Raw genomic sequence first — 21,346 nt, 5'->3', positions numbered from 1 at the left:
CTGTGGCTTAACACAGCTTAAGAGGCAGCACAGGGCATACCTTGGGCAACTCTGAGTCCACCAAAGTAATTTTTGTCTGTGGTTTGTTTCTTTTCTTTCTGCCTCCTACTCTAGGTGTGTACACTTTTCTTTCCAGCACCTTGAAATCTCTGGAAGAGAAAGACTATATTCACCGTGTCCTGGACAAAATCACAGATACTCTGATCCACTTAATGGCTAAGTCAGGTCTTTCTCTGCAGCAGCAACACAGACGACTGGCTCAGCTCCTGCTCATCCTCTCTCACATCAGACACATGAGGTGAGAGCAAGCACACAGTCAGCACCTCTGTACTGGGCGCATGCGAGAGAGGTGTCACAAATGCCCATACACGCTTCTCCTTCATGGCTAGGAGGGCAAACTGTGTGAGGGGCCGTTACCAAAAAGAAAAGGAAAAAAATTCCATATGCAAATATTTACCCCATTTGTCCCTTCTAGTTGTCTTTTCCTCTGCCTTTTGTTTGATCGTGCTGATAGTTTGATAGAAAGGAGTATCTGCTTTTAATCTTGTCTGTCTTGTATCACAGAATCACCTGGTTTGGAAGGGAACTTAAAGATGATCTAGTTCCAACCCTCCAGATATGGGCAGGGATGCCTTCCAGTTAGACCAGGTTGCTCAGAGCCCCATCCAAGCTGGCCTTGAGCATTTCCAGGGATGGGAGACCCACAATTTTCTGGACAACCTCTTCTAGTGCCTCACAACTCTCAGTACAGAATTTCTTCCCAGCACCTAATCTAGGCCTGCCCTCTTTCCCTTTGAAGCCACCCTGCCTTGTCCTGTCAGTGCATGCCTCTGTACAAAGTCCCTCTCCAGCTCTCTTCTAGATGCCCTTCAGGTACTGGGAGGCTTGTGTAAGGAGCCTTCTCTTCTCCAGGCTGAACAACTCCAGTTGTTCAACAACTCCAGTTCTCTAAGCCTTTCCTCATAGGAGAGGTGCTCCAGCCCTTGCATCACCTTCATGGCCCTGCTCTGAACCTGTTCTAACAGGTCTAAGTTTTCCTCATGGTGAGGACCCCAGACCCGGACACAGGTGTATGGAAAGCACTGAGTAGAATATTAATGTAGGAGTAGCCTAGCTCTGCAAACTTTAGTCTCCTATAAGATTTAACAAAACTCTCACTTCTATGCAGCCACTTCTCACAAGTGTCATGATTGCAATTCACTTTAGAAAAGAGATGTAGGATTATTATGTGAATTGTATGGATGAGGATAAATGCAGCACTACTAAATTCCAGTCTAGAGGACCATTCCTTTTGCTAATCAGAGGTGAGCTGCCTCACACACTATTAGTAATTGCAGCAAATGATTCTCCCAATTCTGAGGTAACTGCTCAGTGGATGAGGTGTTAAGAGGATAAATTTCTATGAAGATATGCTATAGATTTTATTATTATGAAACCACAGGAAGTGTTGCTACACAGATTTTAATTTTCATTATTTCAGCTAATGAAATTTAAATTAAATGCCACATCTTAGCTGCTAAAGCTGAAACATGCAGATTTTACCTCCTGAACTGATATACAGATCTTTGAGGGAAAGTCAGGGGATGTGATTTTTTTTCACTTGTGTCATTTTATAGAGTTTCTTTGTTCTTGGGTTAATGAACATTCCCCCCCCCCCCCCCCAAAAAGAATTTGTACAATTAAGAAAATTCTAGATGTATAGCAGCCTGCTACATTCTTGACTACATCTGTCTGCAAAATTCTTTGAAGGTGCTCCTGTCTGCTTAACTGTAGCAGATGTGTACAGCAAACGCACAGCTAATTTGTTTAGTACAAGACAGGATTTATATGAACCCAGCAAATATTATTAGCTGGTAGCTTCCTCACCCCATAGCATATTTGGGAAGTAACTTTTTTCATCACAACCCACAGCAACAAAGGAATGGAGCACCTGTACAACATGAAGTGTAAGAACGTAGTTCCACTCTACGATCTCTTGCTGGAGATGCTGGACGCTCACCGGCTGCACGCGCCAGCAGCCAGGAGTGCTGCACCCGTGGAGGAGGAGAACAGAGGCCAGCTGACAACTGCATCAGCTTCATCTCATTCCTTGCAGTCTTTCTATGTTAGCAGCAAAGAAGAGGAGAATATGCAGAATACAATATAAATGGGAGTCAGCATAAACAGTGGTATGAGAAACCCAGCAGTGTTCTACCTAGCTCATGCTTCATTTCATCTACAGTGCCACCTTTGAAAACACTCCAGTGACAACACACACCAGCATTTTCCATATGAGTGTTTGTCAAGCGCTTGCCTAAATTGATTGCTTATCCTAAATGGAAGACATTTCATTAACATGGATAGCCAGGAAGGATTGTCTGGCTAACTTGATTTAAAATTTGCAGTGTTTTAATTTAATTTGGCATCTTATTTAGGTAACTAAGTCCTCATCTGAAGCATACATTCATTTTGCTATAAATTGATAGGCCATACCACCCGTGCATATCTTCATCAGTGGTGGTCTTTGTTAATATCCATCCAAAATCCTGAGCTCACTTAGTCCTTTACATGCTTGAAACTTTGAAGCAGTTTGGTAGAGATTCTGGATGACTTTTTGGGCAGTGTAAAGAGAAAGCTGACTGGCATCTTAGTGTGCCATAGGGAAGCTGCACTGTGAGAGACTGCCTTCGTGAGTGAGATTCCTGCCTCTTTTCTTCCTACAGTATAAAGGAACTGCTGTCTGAGAATTATACTATTTTACCTTGCTGGCTTATATCACCAGACAACTCCCTTTCAACATCATTCTGACCAAACTTTTAGGTACCCTTACCATATCCTCTAGATGAATTGCTTTGCATGCATGCTATTTTTTCTGATCCTAGAAAGCGAAACAGTTTTGTTGCCCAAGAGCGTAAATCCAGGGCAACATGGCAAACAGTGATAACATAGACAATTACTCTTGAATCAGACCAGATGATTACAAAAATCATCAGGTCTTTTAAAAAGGTCTTCACACACATGCAGGATCCAGCACTTTTTACAAAAAATCCCTCCCCTATCTTGTGCTTTGTTGTGCTACAAAGCAAGGGATGAGGATGCTAGTGTGAGACTGGCACGGAAGGATGGGATGATCCCATCCCACTCAGCAGAGTGTGGTCTAACTGTGTGTGGGAGGGCTAGTATCGCAGTCAGAGCAGCAGGTTTTTCCTTGCCTTGGCATTCTTTGGCTCTTGTTGTGGCATGCTTCAAAATCACTGTTATGAGCCAGCTCACCTGTGACACCAACACTAGGCAATGAGCCTCGCACATGGTGCAGACTTTGAGACTGTATGTCCAGAAAGATGAATCTTTCTCCATGCATGTCTGTATGTCCTAAGGATATTCATAAGGATCAGTTTGATTCTTCAGACCAACTGTAAATATACAAAAGGTCCACTGACATCAAGAGTTTCAACAAGACGTGAAAGAGACTGAAGAACTCCACATGATATGCTATCCAAAGTAGGAGTTGGTGCTGCTGTTTGACTGGCGCTATGCTAGAAAACTAAATGTCAGGGAACTTTGCTGGGTACTGGAATGAGATCATTACATATGCCAGGGTTATTTTACTAATGTAATGATAAACTTTGCCTGTGCTATCTGCACTTCTGACTGACAGGTGCGGATTGGGAGTTAGCACGGACCAGGGACTATTCCAACAGCTGGTTGGAAGAAACCACCCTACCAGTGAGGCTGTTTTCCTAGCACATGTGTAGGCTGCTTCACAGCATCTGGCAACAGTGCTAGTGAAATGGTTCAGGGATGTTTTTGCTATAGTTGAAACCTTTATGTTAATTGGAATATCCCATAGAAACTCAATATAGGAAACAGTGCAAGTAATGTCATACAGGAGTGCCTATGTCTAATCACAATCCCTGTCACACAGGCAGAGTCTGTGTGCAGTGAGATCAAGTTTCACAGCAGTTGTGAAGGCAGCAAGGCATAGGACAGGTTTGTGCTTCAAGTCAAGCATTTGATTCTTTAGTGAATGTACATAATGGTGTCTATAATAGTTTAATGTACATATCTGAGGATATGAGCAGTTTGAAAGCCTAAAGCTACATGCTACCAATGTTTGAGAAGATTCCTTGAGAAATGCAAGCCTAAACATGTGAAGCGATCACCATAAGTTCATAGGCCTTTTCTTGATGCATATTATGGTGTCATTCTTTTCTGAATGTGCTGAAGATTTTGTCTTTTTGTGTGTTCAGTAAAAGCATGTGTGTGTGTGTGTATGTGTGTGTGTGTGTGAGCGCTTATTTGGTACCTAAGGGCTTTTTGAAGACTCCTAAATGTCACGAAAGAAAATGGAAATTTGGGGTTTTTTTAGTGGCTGGTTTTCATATGTGTTAGAAAAACTATGAGTTTACTGAAATGAGTGCAGGCTAAGATCTGAATGGAGCACAGGAATCCCTGTAGTTAAATTTATGTGCTTACACTGTCATCATTTACTTGTAACTTAGTGTGCATTAGAGCTGCTCTTTAAATACTGTCTGTACATGCAACTTGTTGTCTAGGCTAGAACACACAGATCAAGCTCATAAGCTGGAAAACAAATTGGTTTAAATGAATGCCTCCCTTCCTACATCCCAGAATAAGTAATTACATTGATTCAAGTGTAAATTTGACCTGGAGCATAAAAGGTATTACACAGAGAGCAATTCACAACAGAGGGTCAGATTTGGATGATACCATAAAGGGAAAGTACCTTTACTCTCATGAGATTTTCCTAGTGAAGATGGAAAAGCATGATTTGAAGTGGTATGCAGCAGTCAGAAGGGTATCATAATGTGTCTTGGAATATATAGAATAATATCAGTCAGCTCACAATAACTATTAATTCTTTCCTGGGTTCAGGCCTTACAAGGAAGCAATTTAGCTTTCATCCAGTCCTCTCATGTTTGTGGTGGCAACAGTGAAGGGCAACCTAGAAAGTGATTCCCAGTAATACATTAATTTACCTCGGGGCAGATTTAGGATCCATGTCATTAACTTTTTATTGAAGCAGCACCTTAATGAATATAGTAACATTCCCAGAGTTATCTATAAAGATGGCCCCCATATCAGACAGATGAATGTAGCTATTCAATTGATTAAATAAAGTCAATGATACAAAAATCACTTTTTTCATATGTATTTCTGAATGATGCTCTCATGTATGCAAACAATTGTGCCTGACATTTGGTAATTGTTATTTCACACGATGCTATTTTATGTGTGTGTATATATATATACATATATACTTTATATTTGCAGCTGACAAACCAGTACTACCTGAATATCTGGTGCTGGATATTACATAAAAATATATAGCATGTAAAAAGAAAGAAAACTTTTCAAGGCAGCTAATTATGCTTTTACCAAAACATTCATAGTGATGTCTCTGGACAGCTAACAAAATAATTATTTTGTAATGTTTATACGTGGATTTTTTTAAAAAAACAAAAACATCAAAAAACAAACCCTCTAGAAACATAGGCAACGTAATACCAGCACAAGGCAAACATAAATAGACCAGACGAATTTGCTTTGCTTGAGAACATGGTTGTTACTGAAGTATTGCAAAAAGCTTGGGAGGTAGAAGAGGGGATAGAGAGATGTGTAGCACTTAGTGGTGTCAGAATATGTGGTGTTTGAATACACGAAAGCTACTCTGGTTTATAGTGGTTTGAGCCATGTCTCAATGTTGCAGACTTTGTCTCAGGTAAAACTCCCAGTTGGGGTAGTAAGATTTGTACTCGGGTAACATAGTTTAATGAAAGTTTTTTGGTGTGTGTTGTGATAAATTTACTATTATGTTTCAGTGACATCACTTGATGATTTTTCTCCTTCTCTACAATGAGGGGTTTAAAAGTGTAATTAAAGAAATAATCCAAACTGAGCTCCCAAGGATATTGCAAGGACTGTCAGCAGATCCCTGGACCTTGAGTTGAAAAAAAGCAAGCAAAAAACCCCAAACCATCCCCTTCATATGAATCAGGATTTGTACTGGAGCCTCCATCCATTTCAGTTGATGGCAACTAATTCCTTAAGACCTGTGCCAAATGTTTAAAAATAAGCAAACTACCAACTGAATAAAAAAATCTGCCTCAGTAGGTCTTTAGTCTTATTGCAGGCTTAGTGAGAACATGGCAAGCCCCTCTGTGTATATAATTTCCTGCTTTAAAATTAGAGTGCAAACTTAACGTACAGATAATGGGTTTTGTATATAAGGCATTCTCAGCTCAATTTGTGTGAAGTGCATTTCTTACTTTGAATAAAGAGATTGATGTTTTCAATGTTCTCTACAACCGTGATATGGCTTTACAGATATTGAGTCAACACATGTAATAGAAGGGTGATGTTAACAATGGTATCCTAATAGAAACCAATCTTTGCTGTCACCTGCAAGTGTAGCATAATCACAAATTGATCTCAGAGTTTAAAATTAATGTTTTCCCAATATTAATGTCCTACTCTTTCTACTCACAGTTCCCTTTCATCCTTCAAATGTAGGTAGCCTTATATCCTGAAGGTTGTTTTGAAAGTGATTGTTGCCCATAAAGGGTACTTGGTTTTGCACTGCGTTAGAGACATATTACATTCTTTTGCATTCAAATGTGCCTAAAGAAAATAAATAAACAAAAATTTAGAAAAAAATATATGCTGCCATCTTGCAAATTAGAAAATTCTGCAATCCTGTGTGCCTATGATTAGAAGTCTGTTTCTTCAGAAAGTGCCCACTGAAAAAGGAAGGGATAGACTGCTGGTCACGAGACTTGCATTACCAAGCCACTTTATGTATTACCTTATTGTATGTACTATGAAACCAATGCTTTTGTGTGCACTATGTAGTCTGTCAATGCAAAGTCCTTTCTTTGGTATAGGCTCAGCTGTCATAATGTATTTGTCGAAGTATTCTGTTCTTTCACTGATGCATATGAAATTATTGACGTCTTTGGTTTTGGTGAGGTATATTTTTCTTTGTTTTGCGCCTAAAAAAGTTCTAAAAAAGTCTAAGTAAAAAATCTGGTAGGCTACCTGATTGGTGCAAGATTTTCATCAATGTATTTGATGTTGAAAATAAAGAATTAATCAGAACACATTGTTTAATTTTGTTATATTTTGCATGTTTTAAAAATATGCTTCTCCGCTTATTGTTTTCCAGTGGGCAGCAAAATGGTGCACTGTTTTTGAAAGAATTAGAATGTGTCTGTTTCTGTGCATCTAAATGAAAGTTAAAACTGTTTCTTAGTTTCCTCACTTTCCCTGTAAAGAATCAGAGACTCCGTATCTAGAGTCAAAAACAAGCTAAGCGTAGTCTCTAGCAATCCTAATGACACCAAGGAAGTTAGCTAAGAACCTATTACGTTATGTGCTTTAATGTTCTTAGTATTTTGGTTACATTCCTTATTTTGGCTTGTGAAATAGATTATGGCAGAAGAGAAAAATTGTGTGAGTTTAGCCTTCTATAGTTGGCTGCCACTTCCCATGAGCTAGCTTACATCAAGGGAAATAGTACTCTTTTCCCAAGTGAAACAAATCCTCAGGAAAAGAAATTTTCTTGACTAAGGCATTGGGAAGGGATGAAGTGAAAGGAAAGATACTTTTATTAACATAAGACCCCTTTGAACTCAACTCTATTCTGTAAAACAATCTAAAAATTATATTTGGTGTTTGCAAATAATCAAACCAATAATCTATAGCATTTGCATACATACTGACATATTTCAATACTTGCAATATATATATATGTATCAGTAACATGGAGAGAATATGGTCTCTATATTGATTATTTTTTAATCTATTTTCTGTGCTATGCTGGTTCAACATAGGACTATTGGCTCACAGGTTTTTTTCTTATATGAATATATACGTAAAACCTCTTTAGTTTTATGGGATGTTTCATTGTACTTAACTTAAAAGGAAAAAATTATAAGATGGTTACCTGGATTCCAAGTATCATCTCCATGAAAGACAAGACAGGCAATATACTTAGTTCATGCAAAACTTCACCTTATTTGCTTGTTAAAGCAAATAACCTATTCAGACTCTTAAAAGAATGCTGGGGACTGTTGGGATTTTTAAGTGCTGAGTAGAACAGAACAATGGTTCCAAATAATGTCATTGTTTTGCAATACACTTCCACAACAAAGAACTTGACTGCAAGTTGCCTCTTTGGCCACAAAGGGCACATCAGAGTAATAGGAACTAATTGCACATGTACATGTGCTCATAATAAAGTAATTTTCAATGCTGATTCAAAATATGACACCATCTCATTTTAACCACAGGACCAAATGAGCACTTGCAGTTCATGGTGAAATGGCTTCAGAAGACAGTTGCTACATAATACTAAACTTAGAGATTTAACCTAAAAAAAGCAGCTAGATCAGAGAATATTATTGCAAAATCAAAAATATGGCGCTCCTAAATGAAGAAGTGCACAGATAAAGTTTGAACATACTTAACCCTGCAAAAATGGTAACAATTTGGATGAGCAAAGGATTGCACGCTGCCTGGGATTACACACTGAGGTTCGGCATTCTTTTGCCCATCCCTTTCTGCAGCATGACACGACAACACAGCATCACAGTGCAGTGAGCTAGGAATGTGTCGCTGGAGACTGTCTAGTCCAATTCTTGGCTCAGAGCTGGATCACCTACAGCAGAATGCTCAGGGCCATGCCCAGCTGAATGTCAAACAGCCACAAAAGGAGATTCTTCTACCTCTTTGGGCACCCGTTTCCACTCTTTGACGATCTTCATGTTATAAAGTACTTTGCCTGTGCTCAGATGGAATTTCATGTGATTTAATTTGCACCCATTGCCTTTTGCCCTGCCAATTAGGACAACTGAAAAAGTCAGTCTCCCTCACTTTCATTCCCTCCCATGATGTGTCTTCTGTGATGGGAGAAGGTGGATGAGATGTCACCTTGCTCAGACACCCAGAACTCACCAGGACTAATGCCTCTGCAGCCAGGCAGGGCACATTTCAATAGTCAGGAGCCATCTGAGACTCCAGCTTCATTTCCAATTTTTTGCATCTGTTGGGTGAAGAAGTTTGAAAAATTATACAAGAAGGACATTCCTTTCTATTTCATTGCAAAGGTTTTGCAGCTAAAACTCCTGAGTCCACCACCCTTGCTTCCCTCACGACACACTCAACACTTGACAGAGCAGCTTCCCCAGGGGATCCTATATAGATGCACACAGCTGGACAAGTTGGCATCCCCCACACCCCTTCTTTCTCTTTTTGCTGACATGTAAGTGACATCTGTCTTGTTCTAGCATATTTCATTCTATTTAACTAATTAGTAAGGTAAGACATAATTAAGGCATTATCAAAGAAAATATTTGATTTGACTGCTTTTCTTTTCTGTTAATTCAGGCAATCCCCATAATGCAATGATAACAGCTTCTTCATGGGCTAAAGCCTCGGTATGCTCAGTCAGTGGGACACCCTCCCTCATTAAGAGCCTTTTGGCCACGCTTACTCCCCAAAATTAAATGATAGATTTAATTTTTTTTTCCTATCCAGAAACTGCAACATTAAAAGCCCCATGAAACAGCTGTTACTTAGGCTGGAAAAGCTTTACAACGCCTTCCTCTGCATTACACTGCTTGTCTCCACCACCTACACAGTGAAGAGGAGAGGAAAATCCAAACATATAAAATAGCACTCATCAGAGTGCTCACATAGAAAGAATGCCCAAGGAAGGGCACTGCCTAGGTGTTTTTTCTTCTCCCCAGCCAGGCTCCAATTACTACCATTCACCACGGCATCCTGCAGACACAAAGGCTCAAGTGTAAAAATGGTCATGAAGTCTTCAGGAAAATTGACCATCAAAATAATAACATTTGTCACTTATCTCAGCAGGAACAAGGCTAACTAGCCCTCATGTCCCTTTAAGAACTTTGTGCTGCAGTATTTAGGTGTCATTCTGCTAATGTCTTCATTTCTGCTGGCATACAGGTGATATGAAATTTATCTCCTGCTGTCTTCCATTCCTGCACATTGTGCATAACTTCAGAATGCCGCCATTTTAAACAGATGAAAAATGTGCATATGAGGGAATGATGTGTTTTCAGGCATTTTTTAGCCAGATTTTGCAGTGCTTTTGGGACCAAGGTATTTAGCTTCTCTACAGAAAAAGATTGAATGCTACTGTCTAAGACAAAAAAGAATGTGACAAGAAGCAAATCTTTACATTTTTCACTCACCTCTTCAAAACCTGTGTCATCTATGGAAAGATGAACAAGTATGTTATACTCTAGAGAAGAGCAAAAAGTGCTGTCCATTTTGTGGTAAGAGAGCACATAAAAGCTTGAAAGTTTAGCCATTCATAGGAAAGCAGGAAAGACTGAATTCCAGTCTGTCCTCATAGGATTAATTTTTGCTTACATTAAATCTGAAATCTGAAATTTTTGCTTACATTAAATCTGAAAATAGGAAAAGAAACGATGGCTCAAAAATGTCGTTTGTTTGTTTATATGTATGTATATATGTATGTATGTATGTATGTATTTATCTATCTATTTATCTGTCTATCTAATCTGTCTATCATTTATGTATCTGTCTCAACCAAAATCCTGCAGCATCATGCTTTCTTCCAGTACTTTTTTCTCCCCTTGCCCCCATAATCTTCGTACCTGCCAGCACCATGCTTCAAGTTTAGCAAAAGACTCAAAATCGCAACCATGGTTTAACTTGCAGCTCTATGGCCAGAAGAGCTTCCCAGACAATTTCTGAATTGTTTATAAAAAAAACAACTAAAGCCATGAATGTCCCACTTGGATAGCCTTGCGAACACTTATACAAAAAAGTGGACTCTGGTAGGTTTAATTCCAGCTGTTTTTTAAAACATCCTTTCTAAAAACAAAGGAATGGAAAAACCCACAATTTCAACATCCATAAGAGCAGTCTCCCAGGAATTACAACATGCCAGAAAACAAAAATTGGCCTGATTTGAGTAACCTGTGTGCAAGCTAGATCCACATCTGCATGATCCCTGACCAGAAGAGCTCTCTGGTGAACCTCTCCCTCCTCACCAAGGACACTTTTGATACAAGCAATGGACAATACTTTCCTAAAGCACCCTGTCTTCCGAAAAGTTAAATGTGCCAGTGTAATTCAGACATCACTGTGGTCAAATCCATTTGCTGTGTTTCAGATCTTTAAACAGATTCTTATTTGAACAAAGCAGTTTTGACCAATTTATTTCTGGAATGATATATTAGCTGGCACCAAACAATAAATGCTACAGCTTTCAGTTCCTATCTGCTTTTAGAGCTACCATCTAACAAAATTCAAATTTCTGTCACTTAACCAGGCTGTAGTCTATGACAAATCTTCACTGCTTCAGCTAGCAGTTATTAATTTCCTTATATCTTGTTTCACAGGTCTTTATCTACTCCTTTCTGGGAAGACAAATGAATTCTCTAAAATAATTCCTATTTATTTATTTATTTGGGAATATTATTAAAACATTCTAATGTTCTTAACATTATGACCACAGCACTACTTCTCACAAATACAGGTTTCGTGCCTATGTCCCTCTGGGTCTAATTACAGCCAAACAGGGCAACAACAACAGAATTCAGCTGGCTATAGTGCATTTCACAACATGCTGCCAAGGTTAAAACCACTCAGCCAGTGGCCAGACAAGTTCCCTTATGGAGGGAACTCTATGCCTATAAAACACACACATCACCCAAAAGATCCCTCCCTGCACTCTCCTTTCCCCCTCAATTTACATGAATACTGCTTTGGATGAATTCTGTATTTGACTGCTGCCAAACCATCCAGCTTAAATCAAAACTCACTATCCTGCCTTTTTTCTTTCCATAACCTTTTGCTTTAAACACCAAATAAAATATGGTAAGTGCCAGAAAGAGAGCAGATCTGTGGTTTCTATTGCTTTAGAATCTATATTTCTTCTCCTTGACTTGTTCTTATTTCTCAGAATCCTCCTACAGTTGCTAGTCCTGATAGCATCTGTAGTTTGAAGGCTGTGAGCAACCAGTGTCGATTATGCCTTTGAATACACAGACACACATCCACTCAGATGCACATGATGATGATGATGAGCATGTTGAGAGATGCTATCAGTTGTAAACAGATCTCTCAACCACAAATAACACAAGACTGAGGGCCAGGGATGACTGCTCATAAGCAAGCCCGGTATCTTTGTTCTCGTTCAATAGCCAGATGCAGAAAAACACTCTAAGGACAGAGAGAGCGATACTGCTCACAAGGTGTTCACAAAGCTGGAAGGGTGGCAAACCAGTGGTGAGGAACTATTGATCTGCTGCAGAAAGAAGCTGTTATCGCTGCTGGAGCAGGGTGGGGAATAGGTAATGTGTATCATCATGCTCACAGCTATGAGGAATGAGGGCACACTACTTCTGTCAAGTTGAGATCATTTGTACTCCTAACATTGTCAGATGTCTCTAAATATCACTCTGCCTTCAGATTTTGCAAAGCATGGTCCACAAATGATGCTCCACAAAGAGATGCAGAGAGTCCAGGGTAAATTGTGCTCATTATTTTTCGCTATTATCAATACAAGCATAATGACACAGTGCCTTGATACTACAGTCTGAAGTCACTGAGCAACCTTTTAATACTCACTAGCTCTGAGGTGACTAAAAGCCAATAAGCAAGGTTCAGAGTTGCCAGGTATGTCTAGCTGGGGGGATGATTAAACCACTACAGAAGTGAATGCATTTATCTACAGTAGAAAAGGGGAAAAATATACAACATAGTTATGACCTGAACTCCCAAAGAGGCAGAGTCTACTTTCTCTGTGTGTGAACACAATGTCAATACAGATCCAGAGTTCAGCAGCTCCTCCCTTTCCTCATGCCTTGCAGGTGAGGCTCGAGGTGCATCACCAGAAATCAGCCCTTGTGTTTATAGAGCCCAAGTAGGTGACGCTTCAGAAAGAGGAGAGGTGTTGGGTTGCAGGCTTATCACAGAGACAGGGCATCTCGGATTCTAACTTGTGCACCATACTTAGAGAGCTTTAGCATCCCATTATCAGGACGAGAAGGATGCCCAGGCTGCCAAGCTGGCTAGTGCCACTGGCTGCAACGCTTGATACCTTTCTGGGTGTGTTTTTTTCCCCTACAGCTGCTCCTTTTAACCTGGTCTATGCTGTGGTGATAAATGCATATACTGATACCTTGTGGGGATTTGAAACTTAAGGTAGACTTCTGAGTCACTGGTGCACTTGGGATGGAACTTGAGGAGAGCCTGGCCACTTATTTAAATTTTGCCTTCTTTGTGTCAGGTTTTAGGGTCAAGATCCAATTCTGCAAAATCACATGTGCTCTTCCTTGTAGCCCAAATGTGTGTTCCTTATCTATGTCTACTGAGTGATTATGAATATTAATCTAGACTAGCATTACTTGTGAATAGCAATGAAGGAAACTCAGTCTTGAAAAGAACACATATTTGTGTCAGTCCAGACTTGTGTCTTGGACATTGAAAATATTTTGTAAGCATACAAAATCCTTTACACAAAAATGTTAATGTTACACTTATGTGGAAAGGAAGCATTATTTGGCTCTTCCAAATGCTGGAATTCAGCTTGTGGTTCCCTACCTCTGACCACCTACTCATAACAGCTCAAAGGATGACATGCCAAAAAGTAATTTTACATAACAGCAATTAATGTGCTTGTAATTTTTTTCTGGCCTTGTAATCTCTGTCATGCAAGCCAATATATTCTAAGCAGGACCACTTACTCAGAAGAAAAATTCACATTGTGTGTGTCATGGCTCCAAATTCCCCCAACTTATTAAAGAGCAGTAGCTTAGAGTCATGCTCTGTATTTTTTTTCATAATTGAGAAGAATCCTGCTCTTTCAAAGTCGAGTTCTGACTGATAAGCTGGGCAGAGTGCCATTGAGTAGACTGCAAGTTTTTGCAATAGTTCTGGAAAGTTAATGAGTTTTCAATTTGTTCTCTTATTCTTCTATTTACACTTATGTTTTGGGCCTATTCCACTAAAATAATGATGGTTAAAATGTAAAAATCTATCTTGGTATTGAGCTGCTATGGAGAATATAAGGAATATCAGAATATCAAGTTTCCAGTATACCCACAGGAAAAAATCTCTTTCAGTGTGGATTGGCACAACTCCAATTGTCAAAGATTGCACATTGTCAAAATTTGAGTGCATACACAGAAATACAGATGGAAAACATCCCATACAGGTGAGAGGGAACTTAAAGAAGCAGCTTGAAAAAAAGCAAAACGTGAAGTGATGAGCCATTAATCCAAAACATGTACTGGCTTCAATATCAGCACAACTTCTAATGTGATACTTTCCCATGTATTCTGCCAGCTGTCATTTTCCAGATCTTGTCATTCAAACATATACCTAATGCCATTAATTTGTTACAGAATTTTTTAATTCTTTTTTGAAGTGTATATGGATGTCTTCTATTTTTTTTTATACCATACATATCTCATTCTAAACTTAAAAGTTCCCGTAGTTGTCATTAAAAAGCACGTAGACAAAATATTTTATGGTATCTATAATAAATGCAAAGAAATCAATACAAACAAAACTTGGCTTAGCAAACTGTACATACATAAATATGTTGTTTTTCAACTTGACATTCAACATTTTTTCCTCATAAAAACTTCTGCAATCTTATTTATTACATCCATTTTTTTTTAAACCTTAAAAAAGTGCTTCTCAGATTTACACCTTGTGCATCCAAAGCAAAAGTTAGAACACCATGCCTGAAACAGAAACCACAGGGAATAATACATTGCCATACAAGATTCTTTAAAATTGTATGTTACAAATGCTCTAAAATTCCTTAAGCATTGGTTATTTTGTATACTGTAGATACTGAGAGGGTATTTAACAAAGACTGGCTAATGGGTTGTTTGGAGCAGCACACAGGAAAGGATCTACAGTATAAAGTCCTTGGCTATGCATAGTACAGGGCAATGACCTGGATATAAAGTGGCTAAAAGATTCCAAAAGCTGTACAGAAGAGGCTTCCCTCACATACACTGCATCCTCCTTAGTACCCAGGATGCAAGTATTGAAATGATGCTACTCAGGTAATACGTTGTGCACTTTGATACTGATACACTGATGTGCTTGGAGCCGAGTGCCAGCAGAGAAAGATTCGGGCACAGTAGTGACAACAGCAGACAGGTAAAGCTGCCACGCTGAACCCTGTCACCCTTTCAAACCATCTTGCTCCCAGCCAGCACTCCAGCAAGGGCTCCCGCTGTCCCACAGGTCTCCTTCACAATGGAGGAGGACCATTCATGTATTTCAGCATGGGGTGGAAAGAGCGGGCAAAGTTGTTTGCCATAGCACAGCTGTAATCCTCCTCGGTCATGGGCACCAGGCATGCCAGCCCGATCAGGAGCAGCAGGAGCAGCTGAAGTGGCAGAGCAGCTCTGAGGACTCTGAGGAAGAAGGATGGGCACCGCCACGCTGGCCCAGCCTCAGAAGGGGAGGAACCTGAGCCACCTCTTGTGGACCTGAGGAAAGAAGATGGGCAGTTGAATACACTAAAACATTACTGCAGCAGAGGTTGCCCTTGGGCCCTCAACCTCCCCTGAGGGCTGATTTACAATTTGCACAGACTTGGATTGACAACTGCAGAGGTATTTCTCAGCAAACATGCTATTTCCCTAAAATTTTAAGAGACCTCAGATTTCTAGATTGGGTAGGAAAACACCAAATGATCGCAATATAAGGGTCTTTGTGACCCCACAGCCCCTTTATAATTTTTGGGGAAGATTCTCCACTTAAAGCACATATAGCAAATGGGGAAAATAAAAGGTGGGCCATACCTGCCACATTTGTTCAATGCATGCTGCTATCTAAGAGGTGGGCCTTCTTGTTTAAAATGGCCAGTTGCATTTGATTTGCAGAAGTTTCTACATTTGTTTATGTACAAAGTATCCATGAGGGTATAATGCATTGAGATTGTTACATAATTTTCTGTCAATCAATACACCAGTATGCAGATAATGGGGACTTATTTTCTACAAAGCACATTGTGTTTTGCATCTTGCACAGAATCAGCAGTTAAAATCTATCTGCTCAACTGACTAGACATCATCACCTTCCAAGTGATTTTCTCCCTTATGTTGATGGATCTGACTTGAAGTGGCACATACCCAAATACGTCCATGCGGCAGTAGAGATCTAACACAAATATTTCCAAAGGGACACTTCCAAAATCTGTTCTATTATTTAATGAAAGATAAAGACATAAATTTCACATTTTTCTTTTTGACTGAAATTGTCAAGAGCTGAAAAGAGTGACTAGGAAAGATTAAATCTGATGGTCTCAGTGTGCTAATTAAATGGCATGGGAAAATACTGTCTTTCAGCACAAGCCAAAAATGGAAGAACTCAGAACCTTCAAGTACCTTGCTTCAAGAACTCTGCTATTAGGACATTAGAGCATGAATTTTGTCTCAGATATGTTGCTATAGTACATTGCATGGTTGCTATGATCATGAAGCTTCAGAAAATCTATAATTTCCTAAAGTTTAAGAGATAAAAAGTCTCATAAAGAGATGTGAGAAATCAGGCTTATTGGCTGTGGTCAAATGCTCCCCAGTAAAGTAAGTATGGGGTGATGTTTCCTTAGTGTTTCTTTGGCTTCCCCTTGTTCTTTTGATCCTGCCTCCCTGATAAATCTGACTCTGTGTGAGGAAGCATCCAAAAATAAAAATATCATCTTCAAAACAATGCCAGGCTTAGCAAGGGTTCCCTTTGCACATGTTCAGAAAAGAGTTATTTTTGTGCTTGAGAGTATTTTATTTTCTTGTTCATATATATATATATATATATATATAGCACCCCACTATGAGGACTTCAAGAAAGCCAGGCAAATTCTAAAGTTCAGGTGGCCAACAGATACATAAACACTAATTTAGCAGATATGCTAAATCATTTGCTTGAACTAAATATTCCAGGAAGCAGTGATGATCAAAACATCAGATCTTGTGCTGTCTGAATCCACAGTATTGTAGTGCAGATGGAAAGCTGCTTATCGCATAACAAAGGATCACGTATTATAAAAAAGATATTGAAAGGACATGGCACATTAAACAGCACCAGAGATTCCATACAAAAGCTCAGTTAGATCAGGACTTCTACTGTCTGAGAATACCAAGACAGGAAGTTAATGGACTGAGGCAGGAACAAAGGGAACAAGGAGTGCTTAATTACTTTCCAAGCATTTGATTGCACAGCCTACCTATTTACAAGGCTCTCATTGTATAAACATTGTTAATCCAAATCAAAAAGTGACCACATTTCTGCAGCTGCTAACTGGTGTTAATGAGCAAAGTGTCATTTTCTTCATTGCTCCAGAATTACTCTGGGGCATCACTGGGTGTCAGAAGGGGAATTTCTAAACATCTGAATCAAAAGGTAGCAAAGTTTTTCTTTCTGGTTTTTCTTTTCTTTTTCTTATGCCTTTAGTAGCATGATCCAGCACTTCTTGCTTTGTGTTTTACAAAAAAGAATCGTAATGTAAGCTTGCATGGCTGATCTCAAAAGGAACACAAACTTTCAAAAACTAAAACAATTCACAGCAAACCATATTTTCTGCAGTGAAGTTGGGTATTGAAGAATAATACTGCATGGAAACAATTCAAAAAGCAAATAATGTAATGTTACAAAAACATCTTCAGAGGGGGAGTTATAAAAAGTTTGAGTGCTGTACTGCTTGTGTTTATGGCAGGCCCACCTCTGCAATCTACATAATTGGCTGAAATACTGAATGGGCCATCTTAGAATGTTTAATAGATTTGGTAAGGAGAGATGTTTAAAATTATACATTGTTAATAAAAAAAGCTCACTAGTTTTAAGGACAGAACACCTATTTACCCTGGCAGGAGAAAGGAAAGCTGAAGTACTGTGCTCCACTTTGGAGAAAAATCTAATTTCTGTTCTTGAGCTTGTCTCTTTAGCTGTCTCTTCTGACTGCTCCACCATTTGTCACACTGTGAGGAGGCAGAGAGGTAAGGCCATCTGCTACTCACTCCAGTACACAATTCCTATTTAGCAGATGAAAGAGGGAAGCACAGCTGCAATCCGGACCAACAGTGAGCTTCCTCGTGTCAAGAAATTTTATATATTAATCTAAGTGCAAGCAACAGTTACCCTTACTTTGAGAGTTTGTAATGTCAGTGATATTGGAACTCTTCTCTAAGCATTTCAAGAGGGGAGAAGCTAATTTACCAGGCTATACATAGGACGGTCAAAGCGAACTTTAATTTCAGCTCAGAGGGGAACCTTTTTGTAAAGATGATTGCTACTTTTTTCCCCCAAGGAAAATATGGTTGATGTAACCAATCTGTATTGCAGTAAGCATCTGAAAGCTATCAAAAAGGAATTTACCATTCAAGTGAAGCTGATAGAAATAAATAAAGTTAATTTACTGCTAAGTGACTAATGGAATGTGGAAAACAGGCTTACATTGAAAGAAGCACTGCTGGCCTAGTTGGATGCTATTTACTGCAGTTAATCAAGAATGGGCCTTAATTTAATATCTTTATTAAAAGACTACTGCACCAAATATAAGAACAGTAAATTTCATCTCTATGATGATAGATGCTGAAGGTCTTTGCAAATACCAGACAGGATTGGCTTCTTGCACAGAACAAAAGTGAGTGAATCTAATAAGTTTAAGAAACAGCAGTTGTATATGATATTTAAGTAACAAGCCCTAAGTGAGAGTGAGGGAGATAACTGGGAAAAGAATCATGGCAAGCCAAACCCAAACCTTGTGTTTGAGCTACTGTGTAGCCATGAGTTTATAATTTTGTGGGCAAAGGCACAAAGAGTGATGTGGTTTGGTCTGCTCCAGGAACAGCAAGTGACCTTTGAGGATCCACTAGTCACTTGGGGAGGCTTGGGGAGAGCAGGAAATGGAGTTTGGCACTATGGCACCAAGACCTGAATAGAGCTGCTCAAGAGAGACAATGTAAACACCCCTGAGCAAACTGAACCACTATTTTAATCTTTTCAAAAAAATTCACAGGCAAAGATCCAGGCGTGCACTTATGACAGCTCTCTTAAACTTCAAGAAAGAGGAATTGCTTTTTGGATTTTCTTTCTCACCAAGCACACAATTACTAATACTGCTTGGATGAGACTCCAGTTAAATCCACAATGTAATGTCTAGCTTAATCCTGCATGTGCACTATATTTGTCCGTCTTTTTGTGGTGATAATACAGAAGGCAAAGTGATATGACACTTACTATACACAAAGCATGGCCCCTCTAATTTTTTAGATGAAATTTCCTTCACAACTTCTTGTGTGATAAACCTTTTAGGATTGACTTTATTTCTCCTTTATACTCAACCCTAACAGGGTTTGCTGATCCAGTGCAAGATCAAACACAAAGTACTCTGATCAGAGGCATGTCAAAATATTAAAGAACACAGTGACAGCTTGTACCGCATTATCAGTTAAAACCACATTATACATCAACCGCAACCTGTCTGGCTTGCGCATTTGATTAAGTTTCCTATTCAGCAGTGACTCATTCGTATTCCATGCTTGTCTGAATGACAAATTGAACATTGTGTTGTGCTGCTGCAAGATGTGTTAATAAACAGTGCTGGAAAGCCTTGATCTGAAAGGTGCCACAGCAATGCCACTGCTAGAGCAGGGGTTGATCCCCAAGCTGCCAAACATTGCTAGCTGCTCTTCGAGCCAGGGGCTCGCACCTACAACCAGAAACCTCAGAAGGCCGGCAGAAGTGGTTTGACTACACAGGAGAGTGGAAAAGCGCACACAAATGTGTTCCTTGAGTACAATGGTGCTAGTGCAAGCGTGCTGATCTGTCAAAAGCATCACCCCTCCTCCTTGCTGTTAGTGGATGCAGAGTAAAGTCCCTCTCCTCCCTTTTTTTACTCCCTATGAGAAACAAAATGCCAAGCTTCAGAGCAGACTGGAGCTGAAAAATTAGTTCTCCTTCTCCATCAGACAGAACGATGGAGTTTACATACATACCCTATTTTCTATCTGGTTTCCTCTTGTTTCAAAGGAAAAAATCCTTAAAAATAGGCAGCTTCTTAGTCAGTGTGGAAGCAGTAAAAAATACTTGTTCTATTTGTTATATGGTTTTACAACTATGCCACTCTACTCACAGTTCCTAACTACACATGCAAAGCAAACTTTTTAAAAGAAGTGTTTATTTAAATATCTACATGGTATACAGTTTTGCTCTTTACTTCATTTATAATGAGAATAAAATCTTAATTTTGCTCATGAAAAAATAATGTTCTAAGGTATTTTTTTGTCTGCTTGATTGTGGCTCAATCACTGTATTAAATCTAGTGTTCACTTCTTTGTTTGACTCTAACAGGAGTTATTTAAAAAAAAAATTACTTAATTTTGTGCTTTCTTCTTTCTAACATAAAATCTTTGACTCTAACAGGAACTATTTTACAAACAAATCAGTTAATTTTTGATATGCAGAGAATAAATGAGATTTAGGTTAAATGAGATTTAATATTAGATTTAATAAGAACAAATAGACCTTAATCACACTTTTTGATTATTTTAGCAGTGTGCAAGACACTGAAATAGCAAAAGATGTCCCCTTTGCACACATTGTCTTGCTCCTTTGCTTTTTTAACTTTAGTTTTTTTTTAACTTCATAATTGTTGAGGCTAGTAAACTCATCAGTGAAAGAGCGAAGGTACACACATCACACTGACAACAACAAGAATGCAGAAGCACTGTTAGCTGCAGGGATGACAGGTTGCTGGAGACACCGTGGAAAGCAAGAAGCTGTAGCTGCACGCCTGCTCTCTACTGGTCGGACAGAGATGGGGCAGTGCTGCTCCCGGAGCAATGCAGGGGTGCGAGCACTGGGTGAGCCATGGCAGTGTTAGCATGTTAGACTGCAGTTCGTCTGAGGAGGGGAGAGAAAGTGATCCCGAGTCTCAATACTCTCAGATTCTGACTTTTAGTTTTGAGTCTAAAGTATTGAAAACCCACAAACTGAACAAAACGTTTCAGGAAAAAAAAAAAAAAAAAAAAAGATAAAAAGAAATAAATAAATAAAGAAAAGGATGTTAGTATGTCTCATCCAGATCTGTGGGTTTTGTGAATTCGAGAATATGATATTGGCCTATTACCTGCCTTAATTTAATATCTAGAGGTAAAGAGGATGATAGAAAGTGTTTTCCATGAACCTACTAGCACTCCTCTTAAATCACATCAAAATAAAATAATCATTAAATATCATGAGTGTAAACACAGACTCACTCTGATTAGGCATATGAAAAATAAATGTTGGTTACATGGGATTTCTGTGAAGCAAAAGCTGC

At 39.1% G+C, this 21,346-nt stretch overlaps 2 protein-coding genes across 2 annotated transcripts in view; one reads left to right on the top strand and one right to left on the bottom strand.

Moving 5' to 3' along the window:
- ESR1 (estrogen receptor 1) overlaps positions 1-7,098 on the top strand; it is a 113,794-nt gene extending 106,696 nt beyond the window's left edge. Inside the window, exons 8-9 of the mRNA XM_059468496.1 lie at positions 115-298; positions 1,912-7,098. Of these exons, the coding sequence (XP_059324479.1) occupies positions 115-298; positions 1,912-2,146 (419 nt within the window). The 3' untranslated portion in view covers positions 2,147-7,098. The remainder of the gene's footprint in view (positions 1-114; positions 299-1,911) is intronic.
- Positions 7,099-14,398: 7,300 nt separating this feature from the next.
- Positions 14,399-21,346, bottom strand: part of SYNE1 (spectrin repeat containing nuclear envelope protein 1) — a 281,934-nt gene continuing 274,986 nt past the window's right edge. The window contains exon 145 of the mRNA XM_059468351.1: positions 14,399-15,515. Within this exon, the coding sequence (XP_059324334.1) occupies positions 15,275-15,515 (241 nt within the window). The 3' untranslated portion in view covers positions 14,399-15,274. The remainder of the gene's footprint in view (positions 15,516-21,346) is intronic.

This window comes from Ammospiza nelsoni, chromosome 3 (assembly GCF_027579445.1).
Source record: "Ammospiza nelsoni isolate bAmmNel1 chromosome 3, bAmmNel1.pri, whole genome shotgun sequence".
NCBI lineage: Eukaryota > Metazoa > Chordata > Aves > Passeriformes > Passerellidae > Ammospiza > Ammospiza nelsoni.
The sequence above is the reverse complement of the archived record's forward strand: the minus strand, read 5'-3'. Positions and strand labels throughout refer to the sequence as shown.